Source organism: Centroberyx gerrardi, chromosome 23 (assembly GCF_048128805.1).
Source record: "Centroberyx gerrardi isolate f3 chromosome 23, fCenGer3.hap1.cur.20231027, whole genome shotgun sequence".
Taxonomy (NCBI): Eukaryota; Metazoa; Chordata; class Actinopteri; order Beryciformes; family Berycidae; genus Centroberyx; species Centroberyx gerrardi.
In genome coordinates, this window is record NC_136019.1 from 22,707,243 (window position 1) to 22,727,755 (window position 20,513).

General features: G+C 39.8%; 1 protein-coding gene across 1 annotated transcript; it reads left to right on the forward strand.

Annotated features, from left to right (window-relative positions):
• The first annotated feature begins 552 nt into the window (after nucleotides 1-552).
• On the forward strand, nucleotides 553-12,588 carry rnaseka (ribonuclease, RNase K a). The gene is made up of 4 exons (XM_071924097.2): nucleotides 553-684; nucleotides 1,274-1,356; nucleotides 10,529-10,655; nucleotides 12,007-12,588. Exons 1-4 carry the CDS (start codon nucleotides 610-612, stop codon nucleotides 12,022-12,024), a joined length of 303 nt encoding a protein of 100 aa, XP_071780198.1. The 5' UTR covers nucleotides 553-609; the 3' UTR covers nucleotides 12,025-12,588.
• Nucleotides 12,589-20,513: the final 7,925 nt, after the last annotated feature.

Below are 20,513 nucleotides of genomic sequence, written 5' to 3' on the forward strand. Positions count from 1 at the left end.
CGTATTTGCCACTTCGTTAGGTTGTTCATGTGCGCTGAATTTGATTGGAATATTTCCAACAGCACCTGAAGGCAGCGTAAGCGGACGTCACCACGCGCCGCCGATGCCCCCTGCACGTCGATTGGTCCCAATTCCACGTTACATTGTATCGGATTGTAACAGTTTTAGTTTCTTGGGTTTTATCTGTTGCTACAACGTTTGAAAGAGGACACATTGTTACTTTATCATTGTATTAATTGTAGCAGTTACACTTCTACTCTTAATGAGAAAAATACAGGATAAAATACAAGTAATCACAATTGTAATCACACAAGTAGAAATAAGTATCCTCAATGGTAAACTACATTATTCCGGTTTAATTTATATTGCATATCAAACTGTAAACAATGAAGTCAATAACCAAAACACGAGGAACAATTGTTTCTAAACCAAGTTATTCTTTGGCCTCTTGAACATACCCCTAAACTATACTTCCGGTGTGCACTCGAAGTCACCTGACTGAACTGGTGACAGCAATTTGACCAAACCAACTCAGGCCAACTCCAGCAGTACTTCGACTGAAGCTGTTTTTTTTTAAACTCCTTTAAAAGCCTTTAACCAAGTGTTTAAATGGCGTTTTTGATTTGCGGTCCCAAACTTGCCACTTGTGGGATTGTCATCAGCATATGGGGAGTCATCATGTTGGTAAGCTTGACTTTATAAACTTCGCAACCTTTTGATCCCCGTTACATCCCATTCTCTTGTGTGTAGAGAGAACGTCACACCAAACCCCATTCAAAAACCTGGCAATTTAGTGCTGCCTTGCTTTTCGGTAAACGATACACACAAGCTTACTACCTTTCCTGAATCAATAGGATCGAGTAAGGATTCGGCAAACATATATTCCACCAATCAACGCTTACTTAAACGAAATTGCAACTTTTAGAACTACGGCTGTTGTTCCCATAATCTCCCTTCCCCGAAATACACCGTGGAGGGCGGTAGCGAGCAGTGTGAACCAATTCTAAAAATTGAAATTGTATTGAAATAAAGTGCTGCGTGGTGGATTGTCAATATGCCGAATTCAACAGAAGACAGTAACTATGTCTTAAAGGGTTTAACTGATGTTGTTCGAGGTGTATACCCATGCCGATGAGCAAGACAACTTTAAATTGACAGTATTTTGAATGGAGTGACGTTCTCTCAATATGAGTGAACGCCAGATATCGGGGCTTGGCACTCCACAGGCAACTATACGTATAGCCTATTTTGATCAATACATGTGTATTCTCAGGCAATGCTGGGGATATTCTTCCAAACGCATTCAGCGGTGCTGATTGAAGATGTGCCTCTGAGTGAAGGAGACATCCATGGAGAGTAAGTCCTCTACTTAATGACTTGACTCTAGCTTTCTTCCTCTACAGTCCCGATAAGACTTAAGACATTCAAAACATAATATGTGGTGTGTAGTTGGGGGTATATGCAGGTTTATGGAGCCTTCAAACACTGCAGTATGGTGGTAATGTGTTTATAGTTGTAGTCCTAGTGTCTGGACAGTAGCTGTTGAGGGAGGGGTTGTGTTACTCAGTCACTTCCCCATCCACATGAAAATAAATGTGAAAATTAAAATGGCCAAAAAAAAAATGGAACAGTTTAAAAATGAGTTATCTACTTCCTAAACTGCCACTACTGCTCCAGAGCTAAAGCGAGACTAGAGGAAAATGGATTGCTCAGGCCCTTTAATGTTATGTTGTACCCACACAGGCATGATGTGGGTTTTCCCAAGGCCTTGTAAAGCCAAAATCATAATAATCATCATCATAATATGGGGGAAATGTTTCGCATAAACAAACAGGAAGTGAGAGTCTCTGACCTGTGATGTCTGGAGATACTGTTGGACTGATAATGAGACTGGACAGGAGTTCTTGGGTTGTGTGTACTTTCTGCTTCAGAACAGTTATCACAACTATGAACCGAAGCTTGTTTTGGTGTAAAACCTTAAACCAAATAACATTTATAATGGACACTAAATTTCCAACTCGTCTCAGTGGATCCACTACATAAATAGTCACATCGCATCACAGATTAACATCCTAGTTCTGTTGTCTTCGGAGTCACTCTAGGATATTGATTTTACTTTAGATAATCTGCATTTGCATAAATGCTCTAAAATTGTTCGTGCCAAAATATGTCCACAGCTATGTTTGGATAGCCAAGGAATGGAAGGGAAGGCACAAGAAATAGTGCTGATGAAAACATAAACTGTTCAGATCATCATTATGTCTCAAATTCTGAAAATGTTCAGGCTATTGAACTGTATATGTAGACTAATTCTGGTGCTTATCTGTAAATCTGAACCATTCATTTACATTTGACCTGGACTTGAACTACTAGGCCACTATGCTGCTATATTTTCAGGGTTCCTACTCAGGCCTGGAAAATCTGGAAAGATCTGGAAAATCAATTCAAAAAGTTCAAGGTGTTGGAAAGTTTGGGAATTGCACAAAAAGTCTGGAAAACTAGAAGATATAGATACAGTGTCAGTACAGTACAGTAGCTGCACATGCACACAAAGTAATGTGGTATTTGAACTATAATGGAGGAGATATGGCTTTTCAAAATGTTTGGTTTTGAGATTAATTATAGCACCACAGTGCTATAATTTGGCTCATTAGTTTCATATTTGTCGAAACCATCTCACTGCTTTATCCATTATCATGTACCATCCCATGGTACATCTCATCACACTTGTTAATTCTTTCTATACTGTATATTTGGCAAAGAAAGTGCCTTAAACTCTAAACTCAAATGTGCCACATTTTCATACAACCTACAACATACAGCCTTCCAGTACTTACTTGCTCTAAACCATGGCCACAAACACAAACAACAGCAATTGTATCATATACCCATAAACATACATACAGACACACTAATATGCTTACTGTACATACATATTGTCGCTGTTCTTCCTTTATTTCAAAGGCTTTATGAGAGGTTCCCACATTTATTCAAATATTTTTTGTATGTCAATTTCTCTATTAGGTACACTTCTTTGAGTCTGCCCATCCACTCTTCCATAGTTGGAGTGTGAACATCAGGCCAGCGGGCCATGATGCATTTCTTTGCAGTGGTCAGCAGTATAGTCAAAAGATATGAAATATGAAGATATGATCTGAATACTCAGACTCCCCAGAAATCACCCTAGTATTGGAACCTTTGTTTTTTTTTTTAAAGAGATATTTAATACATTATTTATAAGAATACATCATTTCAAAAATTGTTAATTTATGGCAGGACCGGACAATATGGTTTTCTACATCTTCTCCAGCAGTAGCTTGTTTCTGGCTTTATCATCACTATTTTGTCAGGGGTTAAAAACAATCTATGAATAACCTTCCACTGATATTCTTTCCATATATTTGAGTAATACGATGAACATTTTTACAGATTTACTCCTAGATGTCAATTTCTATTTCCCATTTTCCTTTTTACATAATATGTAGCCTATTATTCTGTGACATTAAGGAAATGGATTGATACTTTATACTGATCAGGGCATTTTGAATGTCTATGAGATATTTTTCAATTGGTGAGGGTTCCTCTCTTATCCTTGCCGTAGCCGGCTACTGATCTTGCCAATGATACGCTGGCAGGCCATTAGATCTGCATTGGACTATATGTAAGCTGCAGTTCTGTTTTACTGCCAATAGATGTCACAAGAAACACAGTTTACCTCTGCTAGTCTATCACACTGGTCAACAACTGGCACAGCTGTTGGCACATCTTAGGCAAAACTTGACTTATGAAAACATTTGTTTGACTTATTATTTCATGCACACAATATAGTATGACAGGGGAGTTTGGCTGCTTGCAGATGTAAAAAAAAAAACTTAAGATGATGCATGTAGGCTAATCGCTAGGTTTGCCATGAGCAATTATTTTTTATTTTGTTTAACAGCAGTGGGCATAGCTGCCCAAAATTTAAAGCTTTCAGAAAATAAGACAAAAGCAAGATGATTGATCTGTTTTATATTTTTTTAATAACTACCATTATGCCAAAATAGATAACATGGCACAGTAATTCTGCAGGCCACCAGAGATCACAGGGCCTATGCAGTTCCCCATTATAGAGTATGAATGAATCGTGCCAGATCTCTCTCACTTCTTATTATCAAGTGGTTTATTTTATTATACAAATCCAATCTCAATCCAATCTCTCAAGTCGTTCTGAGAGAAAAAATGTGTATCTCAACGCGAGCAAGCTTTCATAGGCAAGTTTTACAACCATAAAAGGTTAGGCATTTACTGTATGTGGATCAATGTTGTTGAAAATAAATACTAGACTCCACGACATCACTTGGTAGCTGTGTAATGGAAATTGTGTTGGTAATCTGTATGGGCCAACAATTTTCATATTGGTGCATCCCAACAAAATACTCACATAGTTTTCACATAGCTGTTCATTTAATGGCAAACAAAATCACAGATTATGGATATATGGCTAAGTTTTATGAATACTTTTGTGTGGAGATGAGAGCTGTCAGTTATTGTTAGCCTCTCAGGTTAGTAGTTAACTAACCATGACCAGCCAGAGCTAACAGCACATATTCAGGTCTGTAGTCAAGCTACTCCATCGATAGCCAAGTAACCCTGTTGACTCTAGATAGTTTTTTACAATCTGACACCTGCCTTCTATTTCGAGTCCTGCCGTGAACACTGTGCCGTTACGCAGACTTGCGCATTTCAAAATCCAGTTCTGATGCAATGCTCTTGTAGTTTACAATCCAAATAATAGTCCATGTTGGTATGAAGCGTGCACATGCCCAATTTCCATACAAAAATAAGGTTCAATATAGCTGCAAACGCCAATTGATGGGGTCCAAGCACAATGTGCTAATTTGTCCAAAGATGAGAAACCTAAGACATTATGATTAATTGCCCATACTATTAATGCTATTATTATAAGCTTGCAGAGAATAGTGCTCTCATGTGACCAAGTGTCTCTATCCTTGGCAATAAGACTGCCTTGGACACTCATGTCACTCGGGCACTCTCATTTTATGAGAATATAAGCACCTTTTCACGCTCATGAGCACTACAATGAAGTAGAACTCATTCGCTCTCCAACTATTTGTCACTGGAGCACCCCAAGGTACAATGGAAGTAAATAATATCAATGTAAAAATATTTAATAAATTAAAAAGTATGAAAGTTGTCATGAGATTTAATAGGCCTACAGTTGCTTGCTCTATGAGTAGATGGACAGGTGGATGGACAGAAAGATTATTGTCCAAAATGTAAAATTGCTTTGTAAAGTTGTTTAAACAGCAGTGATATAAGAAGGAACTTCTGCAGTCCGTGAAAGGTATCGCACTACTTACATCACCACAACACACAGTACGGACCTGCTGGCTTTTTCAGTGCAAAGTTAGAATAGAATAGAATGGAACATTATTGGCTTCACAGGTTGGTTAAAATGTGACACAATACAATAAATAAATTACAATACAATACAACACATAAGAAAACATAGACATAGCCAACAATATCAAAACATGTGAGCAATGTTAGGAATTCAGGTGATTGCCTTTGCAATGAAGGACCTTTTGTATGCATTCCTGGTTGTTCTTACAACTTCATAGCGCCTCCCAGAGGGCAAATTCTTGAGAGAGTGGGTGTGTTGGATCAGACACAATTTGTTGGGCCTCCAGTCTGATCGCTATATATTAGGGGTGTAACGGTACACAAAAATCACGGTTCGGTACGTACCTCGGTTTTGAAGTCACGGTTCGGTTCATTTTCGGTACAGTAAGGGGAAAAAATGCAAAACATAAAATTGCTTGTCGTTTATTATGAACTTTTGTAAACATCAACAGTTTATAATTTTTTTAAATAAAATTTTAAATGAAACATAATAAAAAATAAAATATATAAAAATAAAATAGAATAAAAAATAGAATACTGCTGCAAACTACTACTAATAAGTTCTCCAATAAATAAAATATTCTCAAATAAATTAAACAAAATATAAAATATAATAAGAAATATATAAAATATAATAAAAAATATAAATAACTATAATAATCTTTTCTTTTTTTAGGAAATGAACTTTTCCACATTGACTAAAGTGCAGCATTTGTTATTGCTTTGGCCCGATCTGAATAGAGAGCCTAAGTCCCTCCCCTTCCGCTGTCCCCCATGGGACCTTATTTCGGAAAAAATATGTACGGTAGTCAACGGCGAGAGACAAATAATTGTTTGATCCCGTTTGAATTGTGCCATGACTTACACATATGATGTTTTGTCAATTTAAAAGATAATTTTGCAAGTCAAGAAAGTCGCAGTTTGTTGTAAAACAGTACAGTAACGTTTAGTTTTGTGTGAAACCGCTCAGTGAACTACATCTCTCGTCTCGCACAATATACGTCACCAACACCAACATGGAACGAAACATAGGAAACACACAGGCATCGCGTTAACGTTAGCCCCCACTGTACTAAAACTATCCTAAACCAGTTTAAATCCATTCTTACTGTCTACCTTCCAGGTTGTGTATAATACTCCTGCTATCTGAGAGGGACTTAGCTTCAGCGGCTCTGGGTAGCTTGTGGAGAGAGGAAGTTACGTCACTTGCGCGACTTTTGGGTGTGTAGTCTTTCTAATTACGTATTTTTACAGTCTTATAGTTCAACAGTTTTACCACAAACTGCGACTTTCTTGACTTGCAAAATTATCATTTAAATTGACAAAACATCATATGTGTAATTCATGGCACAATTCAAACGGGATCAAACAATTATTTGTCTCTCGCCGTTGACTACCGTACATATTTTTTCCGAAATAAGGTCCCATGGTGGTCCACCGGAAGGGGAGGGACTTAGGCTCTCTATTACCAGCGAAAGGCTGTTTAAATGACGAAGGGAGCAGCGCTTGCACTACGCTCGTTTTTTTCCTTGCAGCAGTGATATTCACATTCGCGTGGTGCCGTTTCAAATGAGTTATCAAGTTTTGACGTGTTGCCAGAAACATACCCGATCACTACTGAACAAAGGAGACCTTAACGGTAAGGGAGGGTTTTCAAGCTCTGGCTTATCGTTTGCATTGGCCATGACGTTCGCTAGCCAGAGGCTAGGCTAGGCTAGGCTAAGCTAAGCGTGCTGTCTGTGTAGTGCGCTCAAAGTGCGAGGCGGAGACTAAACAAACTTCCGGTCCGCCACTTAATATGTTCGTGTGGGAACTCTGATTTGAAGTATGTTCCGCACGCAAAACAAGCCTACTAAGATTGCATTCGGTACACATCTGCACCGTACCGAAAGTCCTGTACCGAAACGGTCCGGTACGATTTGGCGACCAAAACGGTCGATTACGTGTACCGTTACACCCCTACTATATATACTAGACCAGTGTCGGCGGGTGACTCAAAAAATTGGAGAGGACAAGAGGAAAACCAACCCATGTTATTTTACAGTAGTTGGTGGCTTATCTCTACTTTCTTATGTTCAACAAAAAATTGAGCAGTAAAACGATGGCTTACAAGATTTCTTAAAAACAACATAAATGTATTCAATCCTGTTGTTGTTTCCAGATTAACCATACAGGCCTAATGCAGAAGATAGAATATTTATCAAGGGTGTGAGACGTAACAAAAATCAGGCCAGCTCTAGAAGACTGTGTTCAACCCAACAACTGATCGCACCATTAAGATCTGATGCCATAACAGCAGCGCCATCTTCTCCACAAAGTTGAAACCAGACATCTCTGACTGCAGTAACTCAAAAATGGCCTGGGCACTTGTAATTGTCGACACGATTGCTGATATCAAATCATTTTGAATGGTTTTGGACACTAGAATTTTCAATAGAATGAAGCCAGATATAGAAAGTTCAAAATTTGATTGATATGGCATTTTTGACTGAAGAATCTTAACAACTTTGAGGGAATTTATGGTATCTCAAAGTGTATCGTTTCTGAGTGTGATGAAAGATGCCATATTCTCAAAGAACTTTATTCTGATAGTTGTGTAGCATGCTTGCGTTCTATCATTCATTTTGGCGACAGAGGATAAACTAAAAGAATGTATTTGCATATATCTCCACCTAATATATTTTAACCTCTGTCTGGTGACAACCCACACGCCTCTTTGGTCACAAAATGCTTATTTTTATCTAGATTTATTTTGATTAGGCTTACTTGTAGTAGGCCTATTAAAATGAAACTGGATGCCTTAATTTTTTAGTGAAGCTGCCTCATTGAGTGAAGGGTTGACATTTGAAATGCAAGTTTCCCTCGAGATAGGATATGAATCATTTAGACATCCATCTTAACAACAGTATGAGGACAAGCAAAAACACATAGTTACAATGATACCATCAAATTTCCTGCCATGGTACTACTTGCACTGATTTGGGTCAATGTTAAAATTTGGTAATAGCCTATATTAACCAATCACATCAGTGATTGAGACATGTAGTTTGGCTTGATTGTGACTTGTGATCCAGAGGTTGCTCTGAGTGTGATGAGCAACCTCTGGATCAGATTAGCGATGGCTCAGTGCTGTGACTGGCACCATTATATTCTGTGTTATTATTTACCATTCACTTTAATGTTATCACAAAGATGGATGCATATAAGTGATACTATGGAAAAATCGTAATCGTAATAATCTTTCAACATTTGACAAATTTTGTCAGTTTGGGCCTGAGCCCTCCAGCTGGGGCTTTATTTTGAACATGAACTTTGGTTGCATTTCCTTCACCTGTCCAGGGAAAAAGATGAGCAGATGTAATTGCCCATTGTCCCTGTTAAATAAAATACTGAATAAATACATATATTTGTTGTGAAGGAAAATGAATGATATGGCCTAGTTTACAGTCTTATTGCCCAGCAACTATCACCAAACATGATCTTGAACAGCAACCAAAAATCTTTAAATCCAGGAATGAAGGTCTTGAAAAGGTCTGCGTTGAGACCCCGTATTCTGCCAGTGAAGGCAATGCAGCCTCAGCCATGGCCTCTCCCTCAGGGTTGGACTATTTTGGGAAACAGGAGTTAAAAGACAACGCAGTGTGCAGTAGATGTTTCACGTGTCGAAGCGTGTTGATGTTCATGAGCATCCTACTGACCGATATCTGTTTTCTGTCGTTCTGCAGAAAGACACACAATTGTTTGACTGTCACGGTGCGCCTGACTCACAGTGGAACAGTAGCTTCAGACATGTCAGCCTCACATGACACACACACACAGAGGGGAGTACAACATGGGGGATGGGTAGATGGAAATAGGACATCCCTGTTGAATCCTGACTGCTTTCTCCCAGCCCAGTGTGACCTTAGTATTCCAGACGTGTCGTCGTTGTTCAAACTAATGAAATGCTTGGATGATTAAAATGTGTTGAAATAGCAGGGGAAGAAACATTCAGAATATGCATCATGCAAGTATCAGTTAACATCCTCTAGTCTCATTTTCTCTGGAAATGACTTTAAATGGCAGATATCAGTAGGGAAGTTTTTTTTCAAAATGTTGCATATAGGCCCTTTTCACATTCTGTTTCTCAATGCTTCTGCATTGAGAAACCGGTGCATTACAACTTCCTGTTGCCAGCTATAGCCTTCACTAAATCACTTCATAACCTGTCCAAAATGTTTAATTTGTTACATTATGTATTTAGTGCTAGTAACATTACAATTTTGTTGTTTTTGTTGGATTGGTTTGTCAATAAGTCGCACAAAGAAACTTGCCACAGGAAGTTGTAATGCACCGCTTTCTCAGCATGGAAGCTGTTACCATGACGACGTGAAAAGGGCCTATTCGGTTCTTTATGCAGTTTCGTGAAGTTTTTCTTATCATTACTTATGTTCCCCTATTAATGTGCCCATCCTCAGTCCTTCATCACTGCCACTCACTGTGAACATTCACCTCGTCTCATTCCTCTATTGCTAACATTTTTCATTTTTTTCTTCCTCATCCTCATCTGACCGTCTCTCTCCCTCTGTCTCTCTCCAATCCTCTATCTCCCTCTCCCACACACACACCATATATTTAAAGGTGCTATGTGTATCATTTTAACCATCAATATATCACTGTCAGATTAATTGTGACACCTGGGTATAATTACTGTAAACAAATGAAACCATAGTCGAGACGATTGGTAGCCTCAATCTCACACAAAGTTGTTTTTAGTTCTAGTGTTTCTCCAGATTAAGCCCACATTTCCCAGTGCCCTCTTTCAGATTTTTGAACCTACACTGGTGGTACACAATGTAAAATGCAGTGTAGATGTCGGCAGAGGCTGCCAATCTCTCTGTAATGGTCTCATTTGTTTACAGTAATTATGCAAATGTCTCAGAATGAATGTGCTAATAATTTGATAGTAAAATGCTACACATGGCACCTTTAATAGCGAGAACAGTCTGATTGCTGAATATTGTTAACTTGTTTTATATGTTGCTCAGTGTCGTATATGATGCGAACCTTTTTGTCTTTGCAAACTGTAATGTCCTTGTTCAGTAAATGATCTGGTAACATCTCTGACCTTTCTCCCCTACAGTAAGAACCCTCCCCAGAGCATCTACAACCTCTACAACAAGGTCGGCTACAACTGTTTCATAGCAGCTGGTATCTACGTTTTGGTGGGAGCCTTCTCCTTCTGCCAAGTCAAACTCAACAAGCGGAAGGTGATTACATTCATTTGAATTGAGTGTCATTGCTGTTTTAGCGGTGTTATTCACCCATGTGCCATTTTGACCCAAGAGTGTGCAGGTTTTCACTCCAACCAAATATTACACCAGCTGATTTCACTGATTTGTAGTTAGTTGTGGGAGCAAGATTCTAGAGTGACATTGTGCTGATTCCGCCTTAATTTATAGATAGCAAATTTGAGCAAGACCATTAACTATCGATTCTCGCCGCAGCACGCCTGAAGCACTTTTCAGCAACAGCTGAAAACAGCCGCTCACTTGTAGTCGAAAAAGCCCCGGTCAATACGGTCGATACTAGCCAAGTAGCCAGACCTACCGCGGGGAGTCGCTTTTGGCCCAGTCCTTGGCTAAAGTTAAATTAACTGGATGGACATTAAGACAAGAAAATAAACTGTGTTCAAACTGGAACCGCTGAAGACCGGGGACGTCTTGAAAGTAGGCTCAGGCATTGCTCTGTTTTGGGTTTTCTGCCACTCTAAATGGAAAGATGACTCTTTTCCGTCACAATACTGGACAACCTCAAAAAAGATGACCTACACCAAACCCAACACATAGATGCACACCACTGTAAGTGGCTTACTTAAAGGTCCCGTATTGTGGATAGCAGGATTTCCCTTGCCTCTTTGATTAAAAAGGAGTTGGATGTGCTATCTAAAAATTGTGAAAGTATCAAAACGCACAGTCGCCAACTAAATCCACACAATCCATATTAGAAAAGCGAGCCTCTAAACGAGCCGTTTGGACTTCTGTGACTTTGTGGCGTCACAAAGGTTCGCTCATTATCATTTTTGTAAGAAATAATAGGCTAACAAAGTGTTTTTTTCAAAGCGGTTAAGCGGTTGTCATTGTTTATTACCGGAGAGTTTTCCCTACCTGTAGCTGCCGTGTCTGTGGTGTCTCACTCTTTCACTCTTGAAACGGTTAGCCAATCAGAACAGAGGGTTGTTAATATTAATGAGCCTTAAAGACACAGCGACAGAAACAGCCTGTTCTTGGTAAGGCTCAGAGAGATGCTGGAAAATTAATGTGTAAAAATGGATTGAGAGTGTTTTTGGTACATGACACCACATAAACAGACCTCAGGACATAAAATAAAACACTGGAAAGTGTAGAATATGGGACTTTTTCAGATATGAGCAGCAATTCCGAATTGACTATGAGGGCCTGCGGTTCAGACGTAGCGTAATTGGGGTACAGTCCTATTTTTCTCAGATTATCAATAATCTATTTTATCAACCTGAGAAAGAATGAATTAAAACAAATATTGCTAGAGTTTTGATGTAACTAATTTTATATCCATATGCATGTTGTCGGCCTATTTCCATAGGAGTACCTGGTGCATTAGTGACTCCTGAGGAGCTCCCAGCAATGCCTCACAGCAACGAGGGAGGCTGCATTTGGATGGTCTAGAAAATCCAACCTGGTCATCTCCTTTTCGATGCTCATTGATTTTTGTCTTTGGTTTTTAAATTTTTAAGCAGAAGCTTCAGGGAGGGGGATGGTCAAGATTTATCTGGATGCAGCCTGAGAGTATATGATTGGTCCTGTATGTTAATATATTTAAGATTAAATTAATTCTACCTCTTGATCACAAATGCCATACCTGATTTAAAAAAAAAAATGTTTTTCTTGTCAAAACATTTCTATTCTTCTTAATGTAAAATTGGTGGATACTTGTTCTTTCTCTTAGACCTCCAATGGACTGCCTAATGTAGAATAAGAGAACTGTATTCCTAATTACTGTTAATATCCAGCAGTGCCTGTTTACATTCTGTCTGTCATCAGATCAAGTTGTTCAGTTCTTTCTATATATTCTTCTGTTTGTCTGTACAGTGCCTCAATGAATCCTGTGTCTTTTTAGTCAATAAAAAATGTTATACAAATGATAAATGGCACAATCTATATGACTTTCCATATATCAGCTCTGTGCAATATAGATGGCACAATTACACATATTCCTGTGCTCAAAAACTACAAATGCGGCCTGTGCAACCTGTGATAGAAATTGCAATACTGTGAACAATTTCTCTCACTAAATATACTGTATTTATGTTCTGTATTTACAAAAATCCTGTATGGATTTCTACATATGCATATTGTATTATTGTATTGTATGCATATTGATATTTCAACAGATCAACCAATAACCACAGTTGGTGGGGCAATTTCAAAATGTAATTCAGATTACTCATTACCCACTTAAAATGGTAATGCAAGTAATATAACCTTCTGATTTACTGAAGATCAGTAGCATAATCTGATTACTTCCAGGTAGTTGTTTTTTTACCTCGAAAATGTGAAGTGAAAAAAACGAATTTGACAGTTATTCATTGTCCATGGTTAAGCATTACTTTGAAGTTGTCTAAAAAAATATTTAAAAAAAAACATATTTTTTACAGCCCCAGTCATGTGGAAACCCACATGTGAATTCAAAGCACGTGGTTTTTGGACACATGTTGGTTTTCACATGTGAACAATTTTTCTCATGTTGTATTCTGACATCCCATATGACAGGTCTTACTTCTGATGTGAAAATTTAAATTCATAGGCTAAAAGTGTTTTTTCCACATGAAAATTTTAGGTATTCTCAGCGTAGCTGATTCTCAGCGTAGCTGGGAATACCTAAACCAATTATTTTTGGTCTGATTCCTATTGTTTTTGGTCTGATTCTTCTTATTGTTATTATTGCCCTATTGTAAATGGCTCTAGCTCAGCGTCTGATTGGTCAAAAGTTTTCAAATTTGGCGCACACATCGCAATTCCCGGTAAGCAGGTCTCCAAGCGGTTTTGTTGCATTTCGGCCACAGGGGGCGCTATAACATGCATCGAAACGGTCCTCCCGGCCGCCCCGTTTGACCTAGACACTTGAAACTTGGTATGTAGCTGTAATTTGGCATGCTGAACAAATTTGCAATTGGGACCCATAAGGTCCGTCTGGGTAGATTTTCCGGCATCTTGGAAATTTTGAAAAACCTTTGACAATCTTCTCCTCCTGAACCGTAAGTCCAAATGACACCAAATTTGGTATGCATGGCACATTGGTGACTGCACCCTTAGGGACTGTACCAAGTTTGGTGTTGATAGCCCAAAGAACGACAACACGGTACCGATTTCAATTTGTGCTAAGCTAACCGCTACCGCTCGAAATCACACATTAACAGCATCTACTCATAAATGGTGACTCGCATTCACTCCTGATCGCTTGTGGACACTTCTCACACCGGTCCTGAGTGATTTTCAGAGGCGGTTGCTGTACTAGGCGGTCGCTGTACTGGGTGGTCGCACGCTGTGAATACCTTTCCAGGCTGCTTGCAGCTTTAATTTATTATTGTTATTACATGTGACAATATTTCACATGTAAAAACTGAATTTCCCATGCAGACAGTTCACAGGGGAAAATTACATTTTCACATGGGAAACGAGAAATTTCATGTTACCATACTGTATGAAAACCAACATGTGTCCAAAATGCACGTGCTGTGAATTCACATGTGCTTTTTCACGTGATTTTGATAAGGGAGGACGTGTAACATATTGCCGTTACCAATGTTGGCCTTCTGGATTTTGGTATACAGAGATTTCTAATGGATATTAACCTCTGAAACTTTGACTGAAACTTTGTTAGCATAAGTCAAACAAGCACAGATCCTGTACAGGCAGCAGAAGGCATGTTGCAGTCTACAAATCCCAGGCGTGTTTGGAGCAGATTGTGGAATGTTAAGTTTCACTTTTGTTTTCAAACCGGAGACTCTGTTGGATTGAGTTCAGTGCTGCTGGTCCGCTGTCTGTGCTTCTCCACATGACAGACATGACGTGTTGTGCACATCAGGCGCATCAGAGATCTACTTAGATCCATTTCTATACACTGCTCAATTTCTGACTTTTTGCCACAGAATTTGAATGGATAGAACGGTCTTTCCCATTCTAATCAACGCTCCTGGATGGTCGGAGTGGCAGCCATTTTTATGTGTACCGTTCCTACATAAAACCTCCTTGGCCTAGCTTCCGTATAAACCGATTTACAGCAAGTCGCAGCGAGGACCAAGCAGTGGAAAACTGGCGTTGCGCTATCTCCGTGGCTTTGCTGTCAGCGAGGACCTACTCAAGGATTTTTGGACAGATTGGGTTTAATCACGCTATATTACTGTTGGTAAGTCATCACATTTTATTCATTTAACGTTCGTCTTGTAACATTACAAAGCTAACCCACTCACGCTGTGTGGCAGCACACTTTACGGCCTTATTGGCCAAACTTCCATTGTCACCATAGAAACCAACCATAGATGCCATTTTTTGGTGTACCAGCCAAAATACCATAGAAAACAGTGGAAAGACCGTTCTATCCATTCTGTGTTTTGTGCCTCTGTATGGGAAACACTGCATCTCGCAGGCAAAGACGCCCTCTAGAGGCCATCTGACACATATATATATGTATATACATATATATATAAAAACGAAACGAAACGGGACAAGCAAGCTTGTCTTTATTGTAATCACACAACACACCACAACACTTGCATGCAGCACACACACACACTGACAGGTGGTCGGTGAAATTTAGTCTCTGCTTTTAACCCATCCAAGGCTTGTCCTTCCTCCGGGGGGCAGCTTTACAGTACAGCGCCCGGGGACCAACTTCAGTCGTCGTCGCTGGTCAGGCGACGATCTTCTGCATGTTTTTAGTGAGGGTCCTTACCGATGTTATATGGAGGAAACCCCATGTGAACACGGGGAGAACATGCAAACTCCACACAGAAAGGCCCCTTTTTACGAGATAGCCCACCTGGGCACTAGGCACCGAAGGCATGGGGAGAACATACCCCCAGTGCCAACAGCGACAGTGCTACCACTGCGCCACCGTGCACACATGTATACACATATACATAGTACTGTGCAAAAGTTTTAGGCACTTGTGAAAAAATGCTGTAAAGTGAGGATGCTTTCAAAAATAATGCCATGAATAGTTTTAATTTATCAATTAACAACATACAAAGTGCATAAACAGAAAAAAAAAACTAAATCCAATCAATATTTGGTGTGACCACCCTTTGCCTTTAAAACAGCATCAATTCTCCTAGGTACACTTGCGCACAGTTTTTTAAGGAACTTGGTAGGTTGTTCCAAACATCTAAGAGAACTAACCACAGTTCATCTGTGGATTTAGGCTGTCTCAGTTGCTTCTGTCTCTTCATGTAATCCCAGACTGACTCAATGATGTTGAGATCAGGGCTCTGTGGGAGCTATACCATCTCTTCCAGGAATCCTTGTTCTTCTTTTCACTGAATATAGTTCTTTATTTGATTTTGATTTTATTTGGATCTCTTTTAGCCCATTGGCTAATCTTCCAAGAGTCCACATTAAAAACATTTAAGCATACAATAATTCATATTATACAACACATAATTATTGACACACATATATCATATACATACATGCATGACACATATAACCTACATACATTGACACTTATCCCGTATGGACCTACATATATACACATATTAATCTACATGTGTTCACTCTACAAACCTACTGACAGTGCAATACAATAGTGTGATGATAACTACATTTAAATCTTGAAATCTTGCAATCAACAATCCAACCGCCGTACTGTTCTTGAGTGAGTTATTGTAATGAATTCCATAATTTAACAGTTCTGAAAATAAAAGTCCGTCTTCCCATTTCAGTTTTTATTTTTGGTAGGACATAATGATTTTTATCTCTTATTCTTATGTTAACTTGATGTTTATCACGTACTAATAGCAGTTTGTCCTTAATACTAACTGGCTTTTTAAACTTTTGAATTTTTGAAATTAGTACTATAGAATGTTGTCTCACATGCTCTACTACTGTGGGCCATCCCATTGTAATATGTAGTTCACTCACTCCTTTTTCAAACCCACACCTTAAGACCATTCTTGCTGCCTTGTTAAGTGTGATCTGCAGTCTCCTCATATCTCTCTGAGCTGCATTGCCCCACACTGCACAGCAATAATTAATGTGACTATAGATTAGACTATGAGATATTACCTTTAGAATGTCTTTAGATAAAAACTTTGCAATTCGTCCAACCATTCCTGCCATTTTCATCACTCTTTTAGAAAGATCTGTAATATGAGCCGTCCATGAGAGATTGTTTTGTATTTATGACTTTGGCTGTATGTTTGGGGTCGTTGTCAGGCTGCAGAATGAATTTGCGACCGATCAGACGCCTCCCTGATGGTATTGCATGATGGACAAGTATCTGCCTGTACTTCTCAGCATTGAGGAGATCATTAATTCTGACCAAATCCCCAACTCCATTTGCAGAAATGCAGCCCCAAACCTGCAAGGAACCTCCACCATGCTTTGCTGTTGCCTGCAGACACTCATCCTTGTACCGCTCTCCAGCCCTTCGGCGAACAAACTGCCTTCTGTCACAGCCAAATATTTCAAATTTTGACTCATCAGTCCAGAGCACCTGCTGCCATTTTTCTGCACCCCACTTCTTGTGTTTTCGTGCATAGGTGAGTCGCTTGGCCTTGTTTCCACGTCGGAGGTATGGCATTTTGGCCGCAACTCTTCCATGAAGACCACTTCTGACCAGACTTCTCCGGACTGTAGATGGGTGTACCAGGGTTCCGCTGGACATCTTCCGGTTGCGAAGGGAAGGCAGCATGTAGTGTCTTTCATCTGCTGCACTAAGTTTCCTTGGCCGACCACTGCGTCTACGGTCCTCAACGTTGCCTGTTTCTTTGTGCTTCTGCAGAAGAGCTTGGACAGCACATCTGGAAACACCTGTCTGCCTTGAAATTGCTGCCTGTGAGAGACCTTGCTGATGCAGTAAGACCACCTTGTGTCTTGTTGCTGTGCTCAGTCTTGCCATAGTGTAAGATTTTTTACATTAAACTGTCTTTAGCAACCTCACCTTGTTAGTAGAGCATGGCTGGTTCTCACCCAGTTTTATTCCTCCTACACTGCTGTTTCTGTTTCAGTTAATGATTGTGTTTCAAACTATATATTATATTGTTGATCATTAGCACCTGTTTGGTATAATTGTTTAATCATGCACTGGACTATATGCCTACAAAATCCTTGACTGTGCGCAAGTGTACCTAGGAGAATTGATGCTGTTTTAAAGGCAAAGGGTGGTCACACCAACTATTGATTGGATTTAGTTGTTTTTTTTTCTGTTTATGCACTTTGTATGTTGTTGATTGATAAATTAAAACTATTCATGGCATTATTTTTGAAAGCATCCTCACTTTACAGCATTTTTTCACAAGTACCTAAAACTTTTGCACAGTACTGTATATATATATATATATATATATATATATATATATATATATATACATATATATATATATATATATACATACACCTTTTTTATCATTATTATTATTATTATTATTGTTTGCATTTATTTGCATTGTTGCACTGTCTCTATAGTTTTATATTATGTACATTACCTTTATTTTTTTATCTTATTACCTTTTCTCTTAATTATCTTCTGTACTTATTTTTCCCTGGTACTGTTCTGCCAGTTGCTGCTGTGGCACCTGAATTTCCCCAAGGGGATTAATAAAGTGCTATCTTATCTTATCTTATCTTATGGTTAGGCAACTAAAACAACTTGGTTAAGGTTAGAGAAGTGGTTTGGTCATGGTTAAAGGACCAATATGTAATATATTTACTGTACTAAATCATAAAATGACCATGATATGTCATCAGAGATTAAGGAAACATGCTAAATTGAAATACTGGCTTCTCCGACAACAATGCTACAGCCAGTATTTTTCATCCTTTGAAATCTCCGTTCCGGAGCGGAACGTCTGTTTGTGTTTTGGCCTGTGTGATCCCACCCACTGCCCATTTCGACACCCCGGGTTGCCAGATATGAAACAAATTGGCACGCAAACACAGCGTACTGCAGCCATGGAAGCAAGCAAACGAACTGGATCAAGTGAGATGGATTCTACCCGACCTAAAAAGCCTCGTCCTCTTTCGAAAAAGCTCCATGACCAGAGCCATGGTAAAATACGGGTAAATATTGGAGATGCATTTGAAAGATGGAGACTGTGAACATATCTTATCCAACATTTACTATTCTAATGCTACGAGCTGCAGCTAATGGAAAATGCTACCGCTAACAAACTTGACTAAACACAAATCAAGTAACATAATCGGAGTATGGAGTTGTATTAAATGTGGCGATTACGGCCGATCAAGCTGGCAGAAGGCAGGACACGTGAACCGGACACAGGACGTCAGAACCAGACGCCAAATGCGGACTAAACGACGTGATTACAACCTGCACACACACTGGATATGAGGAACACCATGGTCTGCTGACAAATGTAAAGCCGCTTTTCCACCGCATGGTACCGGCTCAACTCGCCTTGACTCGACTCAACTCGCTTTTGGCAGTACCACTTGGTTTTCCACTGCAGATAGTACCCCCTCGATGCCCCACCCCCCAAAACTGGTCATCATAGTGACGCCGCGACACCGCATGAAACTCAACCGCCCCAAAATGCATTGCGTCTCTTCAGACTGTGGAATGGTGGACTGCGAGGCAGACGGTCCTGGTCCCAAATCTCCGAAAACGTTGCAGCAGATTTACAAACAAGCATTATTTGGATAAACTGACCACATATTGGGAATCTACATGGTTACTTTCTCACTTGAAAAAATATTAAAACTTAATAAAGTTACATAATAACAGTCGTAGAGCCAAAATTACAACAGCTTTTAGCCTGCTTTAACATCCCCGCTATCACTGCCGGCAATGATGACGATTCTCTCTGACCAATCAGTAGTCTGCAGTGTTTTCACGTCACCTTTTGGTATCGCCTCAGCTCGCTTGGAACCTCGACGGAGGTGCTACCAAAAAAAGTACCAGGTACCAGGTAATATGGTACCTGGTACCTGGTACTTGCCCAATGGAAAACCAAAAAAGGCGAGTAGAGTCGAGTCGAGTTGAGCCGGTACTATGCGGTGGAAAAGCGGCATAAGTCACTATGATAGTTTCATTCCCTTCTGTACCCCCACTCTCTGTCAGCAGCTGGCTATGTACCAACAAAGTGAAGCTAATTTGCTAGGCTAGGTTACATACCGTAGCTTAGTAGCTGTACAGGAGCCTGACCGGAGTCTCCAGTCTGCTGTGTTGCAGGGGGCTGGGGAACGGGAACTTCAAGCCGAACAATCCGCGGGGCTCCGGGTGTCGCGCTCCCCTCTCTCTCCCTCTCTTTTAGCCTCGTCTGTTATAGGCTTCTTGTTTTGTTTTGGTGCAGAAGTTCCAGCAGTCAGAGTCCTGTCTTCCATGTTACCACTATCTACCATACTGATTAGCTTCACGCTCTTCAATCTATGAAAATGGAAACTGCGTCTGTTTTCTTTCTGTTTTCACCTGGCAACCCGCGTGAGCTTCGAGTCTGGGGAGGAGGGGGCGGGGGGAGACAACTCTCTCCAATATTTTGAATTTGGACTGCAGTACCCATTTTAAACGCTGGGTGTCATTGCTACATATAGGTCCTTTAAATAAGAAAAGCGTTCCTTAAAAATAAAAATGTGAATGTCCTTTGTAAACACTGGGAATTGAACCCTGGTCACCGGCATCAAAGGCAAATGCATCCACCACACCCTTACTGCCCACCATGCTACTTCAATGTCACAAACTTCCTATTTATAGTCGTGTTTCCTTCATGTAACTGTTTTGTGCTGGGAAAACGTAAATTTAACACTTTACGTTCCACCAACACGTTTGCTGTTAACAAGTCGTGTTCATTTCACGTTTTTCTGTGAGATCAGGTTGGACAGATGTATGACTGACTGCCTGCCCTGAATTTGGCTCCT

Bases quoted from the DNA above. Each gene is read 5' to 3' on its own strand.
- rnaseka (XM_071924097.2), top strand. From the start codon at position 610: ATGGCGTTTTTGATTTGCGGTCCCAAACTTGCCACTTGTGGGATTGTC. The intron at 685-1,273 runs GTAAGCTTGACT...GTGTATTCTCAG, and splicing joins TATGGGGAGTCATCATGTTG to GCAATGCTGGGGATATTCTT. The intron at 1,357-10,528 runs GTAAGTCCTCTA...TCTCCCCTACAG, and splicing joins GAAGGAGACATCCATGGAGA to TAAGAACCCTCCCCAGAGCA.